This window comes from Panthera leo, chromosome C1 (genome assembly GCF_018350215.1).
Source record: "Panthera leo isolate Ple1 chromosome C1, P.leo_Ple1_pat1.1, whole genome shotgun sequence".
Taxonomy (NCBI): domain Eukaryota; kingdom Metazoa; phylum Chordata; class Mammalia; order Carnivora; family Felidae; genus Panthera; species Panthera leo.
In genome coordinates this window covers 220,084,978-220,098,373 of record NC_056686.1, presented here as the reverse complement: position 1 = coordinate 220,098,373, position 13,396 = coordinate 220,084,978, and the positions used below count along the sequence as shown (strand labels likewise).

The window sequence follows — 13,396 nt, the reverse complement described above, 5'->3', positions numbered from 1 at the left end:
TGGAAGTAGGAGAAAAGGCGATCCTTTTTATAAAGTGGCCCAACACCTGGCTGGGTTACATTCGTGTCCTAGTGTTTTGTGGAGAGCCTGATGCAGGCGCGATCTCAAGAACAATGAGATCATGACCTGAGCCGAAATCGAGTGGGAAGCCTAACTGAGCAAGCCCTCCTGGCACCCGTGGCCGAAGAGATTTCTAAGCAAAGTGATGAAGGTATGGCTGGGCTCCTCTGACTGCTGATAGCAATGCAGGAGGAGAGAGATGCCCGAGACATGGAAGTTTAAGCAAAAAGGAAGCAGAATTTTAAGACGTGGAAAGTGCTCAGCCTGCCCATATTGCAGAAAACAAGAGCACCGAGGTGTGGCTAAGAGGCTGAGCAGGAGGTCAGTATGGACCGGCCACCGCAATGGAAATCAGGACGGGGGAAGGAGGATCCCAAAGGCAATCTGGGTCAGGGCTGCCTCTCCCATCACAGGCCACGGTGGAAGAGCGTGGGGGTTGGGAACACAACTGGCCCTTGCTCAGGTTTCCAAGGCCAGGGCTGCCTGGAGCGCAGGAGGGTATACTTGAGGAGTACGGTAGGCCTGGAGGGCAGGGCACAGAGCCAAAGAGGATTATTCCTGAGCCTTAAGGTTAATGTCATTTGCTCCACTAGGTTCTGGACTTGCCTGAGACCCGTCACCCTTTTCTTCCTTCTAGTCCCTCCCTTTGGAAGGGAAATGTGCACCCTGCGCCTATCCCCTACCACAGTACTTTGGTTTTACAGCTAGAGGAGACTGTGCCTCAGGCAAACCATACCTGGAGTCTCAGCCAGATCTCATCAAGATGAGATTCAGGTAAGGCCATGGAATCAGAGGATTTAGTGTTGGTGTTAGAGCAGTGAAGGCTTTTGGGCTGTTGGGGTGGAATGAATGTACTTTGCATGTGAGAAGGACATGAATTGTGGAGGGTGGAACGTTCCAGAGTGAATGTCTGTGTCCTCCAAAATTCAGATGCTTCAGCCTAACCTCTGGGGTGATGGTATTTGGAGGGGAGTCTTTGGGAGGGCCTGGGTGGGGGATTCACGAGTAAGAATGCCCTAACAGAAGCTCCGGGGAGCTCTTGGCCCCTCCCGCCTCATGAGGATGTGCGAGAAGGTGCCATCCGTGCCGCAGGAAGCAGGCCCTCACCACACCCGAGTCTACCAGTGCCTCCATGTCTGACCCCCAACTCCAGAAGTGTGGGAAATCACAGTCTGTGGTCCCCAAGCTGCCTGGCTTGGGGTGTTCTGTTATAGCAGCCGCGAAGGACTAAGACACCAGTTTTCAAATGTTTTTTCTTCAATGTCAAAGATCCAAAAGAACTGTGATAAAAGTAAAAAAAACACTTCTTCAATATCCTCTTGAAGGGTGATTACAAGGGTGTTTCCAGTGGGTCAAGGAAGATAATTATAAATAACTATGTGAGAACTAGATCTTGATTAAAATGAAAGTACCACATCGTCTCTAAAAATCCTACATAAAAAATGATTAAAAGAAATAAAAGTGCAGTAAATATCTGATGACCATGGAGGACAAAGTTAGCACATCAGAACCACGAGAGGGGCACCTGGCTGGCTCAGAGGAGTGTGCAACTCTTGACCTTAGGGTTATGAGTTCGAATCCCACCTTGCGTGTAGAGATTACTGAACAATAGATATCTTAATGTTTATTTTTGAGAGAGAGCGAGCGAGAGAGAGAGCAAGCATGTGCGCAAGAGAGTGGGGGAGGGGCAGAGAGAGAGGGAGATACAGAATCTGAAGCAGGATCCAGGCTCCAAGCTGTCAGCACAGAGCCTGATGCAGGGCTCCAACCCAGGACCCGAACCATGAGATTATGAATTGAGCCAAAGTTGGATGTTTAACCAACTGAGCCACCCAGGCGCCCCCTAAATATCTGACAGAAAGAAAAGAAAAAGATCATGAGAGCCAAGAGACAGCTGACCTCAGGGATGGCAACACTCTGTTGGAAAGAACCCAGGTTTAGTCCTGTGTCAAGCACATCATCTGATTTCTCTTTAACTGGCTTTCACGAATTTTTAAAGCAGCCACCTTGAGACACACCCCTAAGACGCACAAACACGCACACACGTGCAAGCTCATGAACATGTGAGCACAGGCGCCCTCCCACGCGGCTCTCAAAGTGACTGCTCATAGACCTGCACCATTCTGTCACCTGACACACATGCCTGTGTCCACACTCGTCGGGCCCGGTGGGGAGCCTCAACCCTTTCCTGACGTACCCGTCCCTCAGAGCCTGAGACCCCCACACACCCTGCCTTGTTCTCATGGCTTCTGGCGGAGCCCCTTTCTCACTCCTCCCTTCAAGGCCAGTCTTCAGGAGGCTGTCCTGGGCCCTGCTCTCCCATCTGTGTCTACCCTCTCTTCCCTGGGTGACCTGCATAGCTTGATGTGCCCGACGTGTTGACAACACTCTGCCCGCATCCCAGACCCATCCACCTGCTGGCACCGATGCCTTGGTGGGACCCTTGACCCTGCAGTGCCCCATGCCAACTCCAGGAACAAATCCCAAACAGGCGATCATCTCCCTGGGGACTGGCACTGGGAGATGACCCTTTGTTCCTCTGCCCCAGTGTGCTGAACCCTGACACTAAGAGGTGCCCCCAACCGTGCACCTAGAGGGGGCTGGGGCCTTTGCTTGGTCTTGCCATGACAGTGGAGTCACACAGCCTCCTGTGAGCAGTGGGCACTATTACTCGCCCCACCGGCCAAGCCAGAAATTCAGGTGCAACTGCGGGCACCATGCTGGGTCTCCTGGACCCTCCCAGGCTGCTGCCTTCGCCTGGCACTCCCCCTTCACCAACCCTACGTGGCCAATTCCTTAGAGATGCCTGCTGGCCCAAGCAGCCCGGCCATTCACCCTTCTCACCCTGGCCGCTCTGTCTGCCCTCAGCTTGCACACCATAGTGCACAACACTATACTCGTGTATCCAGTGCCCGTCCCGATGCCAGGCACACAAGAGGAGCTCCCCAAGGGCCCTGAGTGGCAAAATGCATGAGAAGCACACAGACTTGCCGGGGTAAGGTCCTCCAGGTGAGCATCTTGGTCCACCTTCTCAAGGGCAAGGCTTCTCTCCTGTCCACTCTCCTTTTGGGGAGTTCAATATCACAGCTAACTCCCCCCAGGCCCTCGGCCCTGGCCCTCCCTCCTGCACCTCTCTTCAACCTGAAAGGACGTACCGGCGTCAAGTCAGTCAAAGAGCAGGCCCGCCAGCCCCAGCCCACCTCACAGGAGGGCCGCCTGTTGCTCGGCGGGCTACCACACGCTTCTCACCATTAATGGTGTCATGCATGTGGTGGGACCCCGTGGCTGCCCCTGACGCTCTGCCCTCTGGTCACTCTTACCAGGGCCCTGACGTCCCTTCCGGCCTTTCTAAAGCAGTGAGACTGTGCCCTCCCAGGGAGTGGACGGCAGTCACTTTAGTCAGTCTTGCAGAAGCCTTAGCGGTGGCTCCCGTTACTTAAATACACTATTTCATCATTATAGTGTAGGGACAGGGTGCCAGCGGCTGACTCTGACAGACTCACGTGTGCTTCCGGTGGAATTCTAGAATCTTCTCAAGAGAACGCTCCTGACTGGGCAGGTACTCATTCACTTTAAGGTGCTCTCGATCCAGGGTTTCATCATAATCTCCTATTTCAGCTGAAGTGAGAGAACAACAGTCAGTAATTCTAATTCTCAAATAAAGAAAAATACAAGCATTTGTACATGCAAATGCATGAATTAAAAGAAAAAAATTATCCTAAATCTGTAATAAAAGAATATATAAATATTTTTATTTTATGAACAAGATTTTGTATTTTACTTTCCCATACATCTTAAGCTACTAAAGGCAAATATAAAGGCAGGTAAAGAAGTTTTTTCCTGAGTTTTGAAGAACAAAGATGCTGGTGAGTGACCCCAGGGAGGCTGACACTCAGTCGCCAGTTTATCCTGAGTTTTCTGTGTTTTAAACCTCGCTTTATTTGTCTGTAGTCTCAAGACTCTTGTGACCAGGAATATGTATCTTGTTTGTTTCAGGACAATGTATTTTAAATCATTTTTTCCTTCGGGGCCTCTCAAATTCTTGAGGAACAATGTCTCTTTCTAATTTCATGAAGCTTGAGAGGCCACTAATGTTTCAAGAATCGTAGTTAAAGCCCAATAATCTTAAACAATATACATCTTTTTTGTTTTGAGACCATCTCAAGTTCACAGAAACGTCGCTTGCACTGTGCCACACTTGAGGGTGTGCTGTGCCCACATAAGACACGGCCGCCCATGAGCAGGGCACAGCCCCCGAGCAGGCGGGCCCCGGGTCTGCTGCGGCATCCGAGCCTCAGACCCCACCATGCTGTCAGCAGCTGCTCTGTCACGTCTCCTACAGCCAGACGTCCTGGCTCAGAGTCACGCTGCAGCGGGTGGCCCTGTCTCTGCAGGTTCCCGCAGTGGACGCAGCGCATGTCCAAGGGCAGGGCGACGGCTCGACAGGTTATCACACCACATTGGCACCGGAAAGCCAGCTGTCTCTCTGAGAAGACCTCAAACCCAATAAAAAAACAACGAAGTCACTTTGAAAACTTATATCAACAAGTGACAGCAAGGCCCCTAGTGATGAAATTTGCTATTTGTACAAGGTGTGTGTGGGGGAGGGGAGGGGACCCGGCAAACCACAAATTAACCCCCGTACTTAGCCGTTCCTATGATCCCCCACACTTTCTACATTCTACTTTCTGTGCTCAAATTTCAGAAACATCACTTCTGTGTCAGGGACTCTAGTCCAGAAGCAGCATTTCCTTCGTCCTACCCTGTCAGCGGGGGGCTTTGTAAAGCCCCAGCAAGACACACACCCGTTTTTCGGAACCTCTTCCTACAATATAAATTTTCCCGTTCTTCTGAGCTACCTCTTGCTGTGTGACATACTGAGAAATGTGTTCTTTTCCCTCAGGGTTTGATGACTGACTTATCACCAGAGGGGCTGTGACGGTCACCCCAGGGAGGTCTCTTTCCAGGGGTGCTGAGGGTCAGGGCTGCCACTTGGCTCCCAGACGCAAGACATTTATGGGGAAAACGCGGGAAGACACAAAGGAGAGACATTCGGAAAGGATTCGTGTGGCTGCAGATCTTGGCCTGGAGCCTTCCTTTCTTGGTGGAGACTGTCTGCCTCAAGGACTTCCACTCTGTAGATGTTAATCTTCAGCTTATTGGAGAAAATACTCAAATCGAAGGCCTGTTCTTTCATCACATTCATTAACTGTGCAGGTACATCAGGTGCTGGCGGTCCTGAGGGCCGTGCACCTAGGACACCGTATGCGCCTCCGCCCGCGGCTGGGGACACTAACACTGCAGAAGGTGGGATGCCAGAAGGGCCGCCGTGGTGTCCGCACAGGGCAGACGCTCCTCCAGGAGGTCTCTCTTAAGTTGCAAGGCAAACAAGTACCTAGAAGGGAGTTCAAACAACACAAATGTCAGCTCCGAAGGCTCTAGGGCAGACCCCCCGCATCTCCGTCGCAGGACAGCACCCGTAAACAGCGGTGACCAGGGACACCAGAGCAGACAGTGACAAAGAGGTGAAGTCGCAGGCGGCAGCTCTGTGGGCAGAGTCACCGCACACACGAGAGCACTCAGATGCTCGCCTCCCGGACCCTACCGCACCTTCAAGGGCAAGCTCACAAGTTCAGGTCACTTCTGTCACACACACAACTGCACTTAATGACTCTGTTGTGAAAGAATCAGCAACATCCAATTCAGATAGAGCTTAAAATGTGGCCATGGAAGTTTGAGACAGATCGATGATATTCAGCCTTGGCTAGGATCTGAGAAACAGGCACTCCTGAATGTAACTAAAGAAGGCAGTATTAATATGCTCATATGCACATTTATTCCACCGACAAATAATCACTGAGCTTGTACCATGTTCCAGGTACTATTTCTGGAGCTGGAGCTACGATGGACAAGACAAACTCTCTCTGCCCTTGCTGCAATTTATACTTGAGTGAGCTGTTAAAATTTACTGTATTCTCTTAAATTTTAAATGTGGCTACCCTTTAACTTAGCAATTTCACTTTTATGAAACTTTTCAGGAGAGATATTTTCTAGAGCTTACAAAGATGTGTGGGCAAGGCTGTTTATTTGCAGCAATATAGCAGAGAAAAATTGGAAATGATCTAAGTATGCACTAATATAATAACTTAGTAAAGTAGATACAGGCACATGCACTGTACACACAAAGACGGACACGTGGATAACAAAACAAGACCAAACAAGCCATCCAACCCACAGTTCTGGGCGCATAGTGTGATCCTGCTTTGTAAATTACCATTTCTTTAAAGACCTGGCTCCATTTATACATTTGCTGTGAATTCGTCTGGAAGACACTCCTCAAGTGTAACTACTTCTGGGGACAGCGCAGTGGGCAGGGAGTGAAGGGGAACATTTGCTTTTTATTCCATGTAGCTGTATTCTGAAGATTTTCTTCTTTTATAATAAACTGCTTTTTTTTTTTTTTTTAAATAAATAAAAGAAGCACCTTCTGCATAAAGTTGGCTTGGACCCCGTTAGGTAACACCTTCCGTTACCTGTTATTCCCTCAAAGAGGACTTTTTTGGGAAACGCCAGGTACTTAATATGCTAAGAAGATGAGCTCTGTATTCACTCATAACAACACTTTTTGCTGCCCCTGGGGTTGTTTCCTTACCCACAAAGTGAGCGGCTGGGCTAATGGGATCTCTACATCTCCCTGCAGCTGACAACCTGGGATTCTGTGATGTTACAGAGTTCTGTAAGAACCTTCTAAAGAGAGATTCATAAGATGCCCATGATGCAGGTATAAATACATTTTTTTTGCTCAGAAAGGCTGGTACCACCACAATGATATCACAGTTCTCTTTTATCCTATATCTGATCTTGGGTTTTGAATTGGTACATAAAACACAAGGAAAATAAATTCCATAATCTGTGCCCAGATGAAGCAACTGTAAACATTTTCTTCAAATCATTTCTATGAAGAATCAATCTCGAATTCGAGAGAGTGATAACAAAAGAAATCACCTAAAATACTTCTGCTCATATATTCATAAGGACTCTCAAACTCAACACTTCTCCCACTTGAGAGTATTTTGGGCATACGGGCTAGGCTCCTGGCAACTTTACGCACATGCGTAAATCTGTGTCAGCAGGAGGCTATCAGTTCAACAGCACACTAACACGTGTTAGTCCCCCCACCTTTGTCCCCAGTTTGCACCATAAACACTCTTCCAAGCTCCGCTGGCATTTGTGTTTGTGCAAGAGTTAAATGCTTCTTTTAATACTAGACACTGACCACACCTTTTCTGTGTATACTGTTCACCTTTTAGGTGAATGAAGATGTATTCATTCATTCTTTGAATACATAGAGCCTGAGCACTTGATGAGCCAGGCGCTACTGGAGATACAGGTGAATTCTAGATCCCGCTGACAGCAGCTGTGGCTTAGTAGGGGCTCTTTACCTTGTATATTCTTCCTGCAACTGACCCGGATCAGGTGGGAAAAATTTGACTGCTAGACGAAGCAATGCGTTCTTTGGCCCTATGAAAAGAAACATTTTAAACTTCACAAATATTAGGTCAATCCCACTATTTTTTGAGATCTTTGTACACTTTAGTGAAAGAAAAATGTTACCATCGCTCACTATACTGAACCAGAACAATATGACTGCTGTAAAGAAAAAGCACAAGGTATTATTAGCTCATCTGAGTATCTTAGCTTTACTGAAATTTTACAGTAACACACCCATGTAATTTTCACCAAAAAGGAAAGAGGAGCTGTTTTGCTAAATGTGATGATGCCCCACATGGCCTGACGTCACCAGTGACTGATGAAGCTACTGGTGCATGCCCTTCTCTCCCATTCGGGACTAAAAACGTTGCAGGTGAATCTGGACCCCTAGAAAGGACCCTGTGCGTTACATAATTATTAAGAGGCATCACTATGTGCCTCAATTTAACAAATTTAATAGAGACTAACAAAAATAATGTTTAAAATTACAAAATAGTATGAACTATTTTATTTTATTTTATTTTTTTATGAACTATTTTATTAAAAATCTAAACTGTGTGTCAACTATACTCAGAAAAAAAAATCACAAAAAATAAAATTTAAAAAAAATTGTTTAAAAAAAAGGGGGGTGCCTGAGTGGCTCAGTCGGTTGAGCATCTAACTCTTGATTTTGGCTTGGGTCACGACCACAGGGTCATGGGATCGAGCCCTGTGTTGGGCTCTGTGTGGAGCATGGAGCCTGCTTAAGATTCTCTCCTTCTCTCTCTACCCCTCCCTCTCCCCAGTCATGCATGTTCTCTCTAGAAAAAAAAAATTGTTAAAAAAAATTACAAATGCTAATTGAACCTCAATGTCTTTTCATAACTCAGAGAGAAACTGCCTTCTTATTTTTTTGTTTAAATTCAAATTAGTTAACATACAGTGTAGTATTGGTTTCCAGAGTAGAACCCAGTGATTCATCACTTACATATGACACCCAGTGCTCATCACAAGTGCCCTCCTTAATACCCGTCCCCCACCCACTTCCCTCCATCAGCCCTCAGTTTGTTCTCTGTCATTAAGAGTCTCTTGTGGTTTGTTTCCCCTCTCTCCTTTCCCGTCCCACATGTTCATCTGTTTTGTTTCTTAAATTCCACATATGAATGAAATCGTACGATATTTGTCTTTGCATATTGGTCCAAAATTAAAGTGCTATCAAAGAACATATCCTGTTACTGCCACATCTGAGAATGAAGTGAGTTAAATTACTGCCCACCCCCAGCTAACATAGGATAAGACTAAGTAGTGAAATGACTTTCAAGTTCAAGTACTGTTGTCGATCACCTTGCTGCTATCCAGTGACAATGAACATCTGAACATACCTTCAATTTGAACAGTCAAGAACAAAAGCATCTAAAATGAACAGAATTTTTAAAGACTTTAAAAAAAGGACTTACTCCGTATTTGCCTAGTGATGGGCTTCATAGGTTCGAGCCAAATCTAAAGAGAATTTAGAAAAGAGATCAGATGTGTTCAATGATTTCTCTATTTAATAAGTATGTTACAAAATACAGAACTGTTTATAATTAGGAGAGATATTTAAGGCGGGCCTATTTTGGTTCTCCGCTCACACACCAGTCTAATGCTGATAAAACACCTGGGAGTGGGGTGTCTGGGTGGCTCAGTCAGTTGAATGTCTGACTTCAGCCTGGGTCATGATCTCACGGTCTGTGAGTTCGAGCCCTGTGTTGGGCTCTGTGCTGACAGCTCAGAGCCTGGAATCTGCTTTGGATTCTGTGTCTCCAACTCTCTCTGCCCCTCTCCTGCTAATTCTCTCTCTCTCTCTCTCTCAAAAATAAATAAATATTAAAAAAAAAAAAAAAAGACACCTGGGAGAGGTATAGGAGCACCTGCTTCGAGAAGTGTGGCAGGAGGCCAAGATGCCACACTGTATGGGACCCCACCACGAGGCCACAGCACGCTGCTGTTGCTATGCACAGAACAGGTACCAATAATTATTTTGGGGGGGGGGGCATCTGTTAAGGCCAAACAACTATGTGGTGCATGCTGCACTTGTAAACAACAATGGCAAGAGCACCACTACACGAAGGGGTGGATGGAGCTCTAACGTTGACATACTTATTGAACGAACAGGTTGATTTTGGGTTTTAAAACAGTTCCACCTGTAAATATTAAAGCTCCACACTTTTTAAGGCTCATCTATCAAGTGACAAAAAGGATAAACAATTTAGTAGCACAGTTTGCTAAAAATGATCACCAAACAGATGTACTAGAGGGAGTTTCTGGATCTCCTTGGCACACGTACTGGCAGGAAGAACAAATTCAGGGAGGATGGGAACTCAGCCTTGCTAACAGGCACGTGTACTCCGTATTTCCACGGGACAGCCCCAGTAACAGCCCTGTGATAAGGTTCCGTGCTCCCATTGCTGCCACAGGTCCTCCGAGGCTTGCCATGGCCACGTGCACCGCCAGCACCCACCACGTACCCACAGCCCGTCTGCAAGAGTGAGGCAAGAGCACGTACCCAGTAGGCCCGGGGGTGCTGAAACTCCAGCCCGAAGTAGTCACACTCCGTCAGGTTCAGGCGCCTCCACACCTGAGTCAGCAGCGTCTGGCCATCGCGCTTAGGCTGTGAGAGGCAGGGAGGGGAGCACAGGAGAATGAGGTGCCTTCCAACGACCCGGGTTCATGAAACAGCGTGGCAAGATGTGGCTTCCGCACGTAAAATCCATCCTCCTAACTCCTTGCTTCACTCTGCCTTCTTCTAAGGCTCTTAGTGCTCAGAAGCGGACACCAAAGTGAAGCCAGACAACCCCCTCACTCTTACCTTCTCAGGTGCATCTTTAGCTATTTTTCTTGGCAACGTTAGATGACAGAACCCGTTCTTAGCCTCAGTGAACACTTTATCAACTTGGTATTTACCACAGAGGTGGGTCTCATACTCCATGTTTGCCTGAGACCCCAGTGAATGCTTGATTATTTGGTAATAACATTAGCGAGGAGACCTCGCACTGCTCAGACTAGAGGTGGGACGATCGGCCCTCCGTTCAGAAGAAACATGAAGTTAGCTCCCTGGTCTGCACTGGTCACAAAAATAAACTCCTATGGACTAAAGAACAGAACAAAGCAGGAAAATATTTCTCCAGTTTCGGGGTTAAGTAAAGTGTTCCTAAAGTACCACACAAAGACAGACAGACTCGATTAATTAAAGGTGAAAAACTTCTGAACAGAGAAACAGCGAACAAAGTTACCATCCAGAATCATACTAAAACAAGTGATTTCTCTCTCACATTGCTCTCATGAATTGGGTAAAGAGATACAAATGGCTTTTAGGCACATAGAAATGTACTCAAGCCCTCTAATAATGAAATAAAACAGCGAGACACCACTTCTTGTCCATCTCAGAGGGCTGGGAGCACGGGGTGGTGCGGCTGGGGGAAGGCAGCCATGTCCGCGCACTACTGGGAGAACTCCAGTTCGTCCCGTCCTCCGGGAGAGTCTGAAAACACCTCCAAAACTTAAAGTGTACGCATACACCTTTGCTCCAGCAATTCCACTTCTAGAACTTTCTCCTACAGATATTCTCACACAACCGCACAGAGCCAAAGATGCAAGGACAAACCCAACAGAGAACTGATGACACGAACAACGGTACCTCCGTTGTCACAGCCCTCAGGACTCTGTACCAGCGTGGAATGAAGTCCAAGACCACAGTCCAGTCATGAAGAAAAAAGGGTTCCCTTCCTATCCAGTGTACATGACAGAAGCCCACTTCATAAAATGTGCACGCTGCATTTACCTTAACTGAAGCAAGTCTGGAAGGCTCCATCCTGAGAGGAAATCACCATTCTGGACTGAATGGGGGTGGGGATAGGGACCAGGGCCTTCACTTTTACCTTATTTTCTAACTTCTGCGATGTCTCAATTTTCATCAGCGGGCATGTCCTTTTCGCACTGCAAAGATAACACCTGCAGGGGAGGAGGAGAGGCAAACCTCCATGGCTCCCCAGGACGGTAGTTTCTGTGAGTTTAAACACTGGACTTTCTTACTGTGTGCCCAAGAAGTGGCTGTGCTCCTAATGTGAGCACTCTTTTCTCTTTTTTTTTTTTAATTTTTTTTTAACGTTTTATTTATTTTTGAGACAGGGAGAGACAGAGCATGAACGGGGGAGGGTGAGAGAGAGAGGGAGACACAGAATCTGAAACAGGCTCCAGGTTCTGAGCAGTCAGCACAGAGCCCGACGCGGGGCTTGAACTCACAGACGGTGAGATCGTGACCTGAGCCGAAGTCGGACGCTTAACTGACTGAGCCACCCAGGCGCCCCTCTTTTCTCTTTTTTTAAGTTTATTTTGAGAGAAAGAGAGAGCGCAAGTGGGGGAGAGGCCGAGAGAGAGGGGGAGAGAGAATCCTAAGCAGGCTCTGTGCAGAGCCTGATGCAGGGGCTCGAACTCACGAACCGTGGGATCGTGACCTGAGCCGAAATCAAGAGTCAGCAGCTGAACTGCCTGAGCCCCACAGACGCCTGTAAAGCGAGCATTCTTATGGGAAGACGGAAATAGCTGCCCTCTGTGGTGACAAAGCGGCATGCAGGGAGTCACAGCCGCAAAGGGATGCAGACAACGCCATCCGTAGAGAAGGGAAGAGCAAATGTTCTGGACGAAGTACCATAAGATCACGTCTGACGAGGATCACGGTGAGGGCTCGCGTGCCGGCCGTGCTGTTGGGAGAACCCGCCCACAACAGGCTCTGCAGCCTGACGTGCGGTCCAATCCCCTCAGTGGTGAGCTGGTCAGAAATCCTGGGGTCCGCTGCAACTCCTCTCACACTCAGCACTCCTCCCCAGGAAGCTCTCCCACAGCTGTGCCCCCTCCCCCAGGACTGCAGGGCTGTTGCGGGGTGGGGGGCTCCACAGGAGGACAAGGAAGGCCCCAAAGGTGTGTGCACATGGGCCCCACAAGGCCTGGCCTTGCCCATCCGGGGGCGACTTGGACACCTGGCTGCTCCCTCACAGGGAGACCCCCTCTCCCTCTGGCGGCCACGAGCAGACCCTTGAGAACCTGGTGAGTTAGTTGCCTCGTGGGGAAGGTCCCCTTAATTGCGTTTGGCTCCACATAACCGCCACATCACTTGGCGCTTCTCTCCAGCACGGTGCTTACGGCGCCGTCGTTCCCACATTTACTTGTTTGGGTGCATTCCTATTCCACAGGGTCAGAGACTGCGTCATCCATCTTGAATCTCGAGGCCCAGCAACGTGGCAGATGCGCCACTGACAGGCCCAGAACGTCCACAACTGCTCTGCTGCTCCAGTCCTCCCCTCTCCCTTCTCAAGTGCCTGGTCACCCCACGCGGTAAGGGGCGATGGTGGGATTAACAGCCCCATCCAAGCCCTCCACCCACGGGCAGTGAAGCCCCGGCTTGTCCCAGGAGGCCTGCCGAACCGAGGGATGCCAACACGTATCAAGTGTGCAGACACACAGGCACACATCCATGATGCACCAGCGTCCAGATCCAGAACAGGGTTTTTAAATCTGGGCATAAAACTACACTTAATTACACAGGTTTCTATACTAATATACACGCATATACATACATATGTATGGACACACACATGGATACACATATATCCATACACACATATGTATACGTGTATATATATGTGTGTTTAACTCCTGTATTGGAGTAAATTTTACCAAAGTAAAAAAGTTTTTGCAAGTCAACTATCCTATGTTCAGCAAAAAAATAATAAGTAATAACTTTAATGTTGGGACACCTGGGGGTGGCTCAGTCGGTTAAACGTCCAACTTCGGCTCAGGTCATGATCTCAGGTCCGTGAGTTCAAGCCCC

The 13,396-nt window shown here is 48.1% G+C and overlaps 1 protein-coding gene across 9 annotated transcripts in view; it reads right to left on the bottom strand.

The window, feature by feature from the left end:
• The window catches only part of FARP2 (FERM, ARH/RhoGEF and pleckstrin domain protein 2), a 104,591-nt gene that overhangs the window by 47,978 nt on the left and 43,217 nt on the right, over positions 1–13,396 (bottom strand). For 7 of the 9 annotated variants that reach the window (XM_042950835.1, XM_042950838.1, XM_042950839.1 and 4 more), the window contains exons 3-7: positions 10,076–10,180; positions 8,988–9,030; positions 7,503–7,581; positions 5,358–5,455; positions 3,564–3,678 (exon numbers count right to left, since the gene is read on the bottom strand). In XM_042950835.1, coding sequence (XP_042806769.1) covers positions 3,564–3,678; positions 5,358–5,455; positions 7,503–7,581; positions 8,988–9,030; positions 10,076–10,180 — 440 coding nt within the window. Of the gene's footprint in view, positions 1–3,563; positions 3,679–5,357; positions 5,456–7,502; positions 7,582–8,987; positions 9,031–10,075; positions 10,181–10,378; positions 11,667–13,396 lie in introns of those variants that run through there. The other 2 variants (XM_042950841.1, XM_042950840.1) reach the window with 2 other exon arrangements.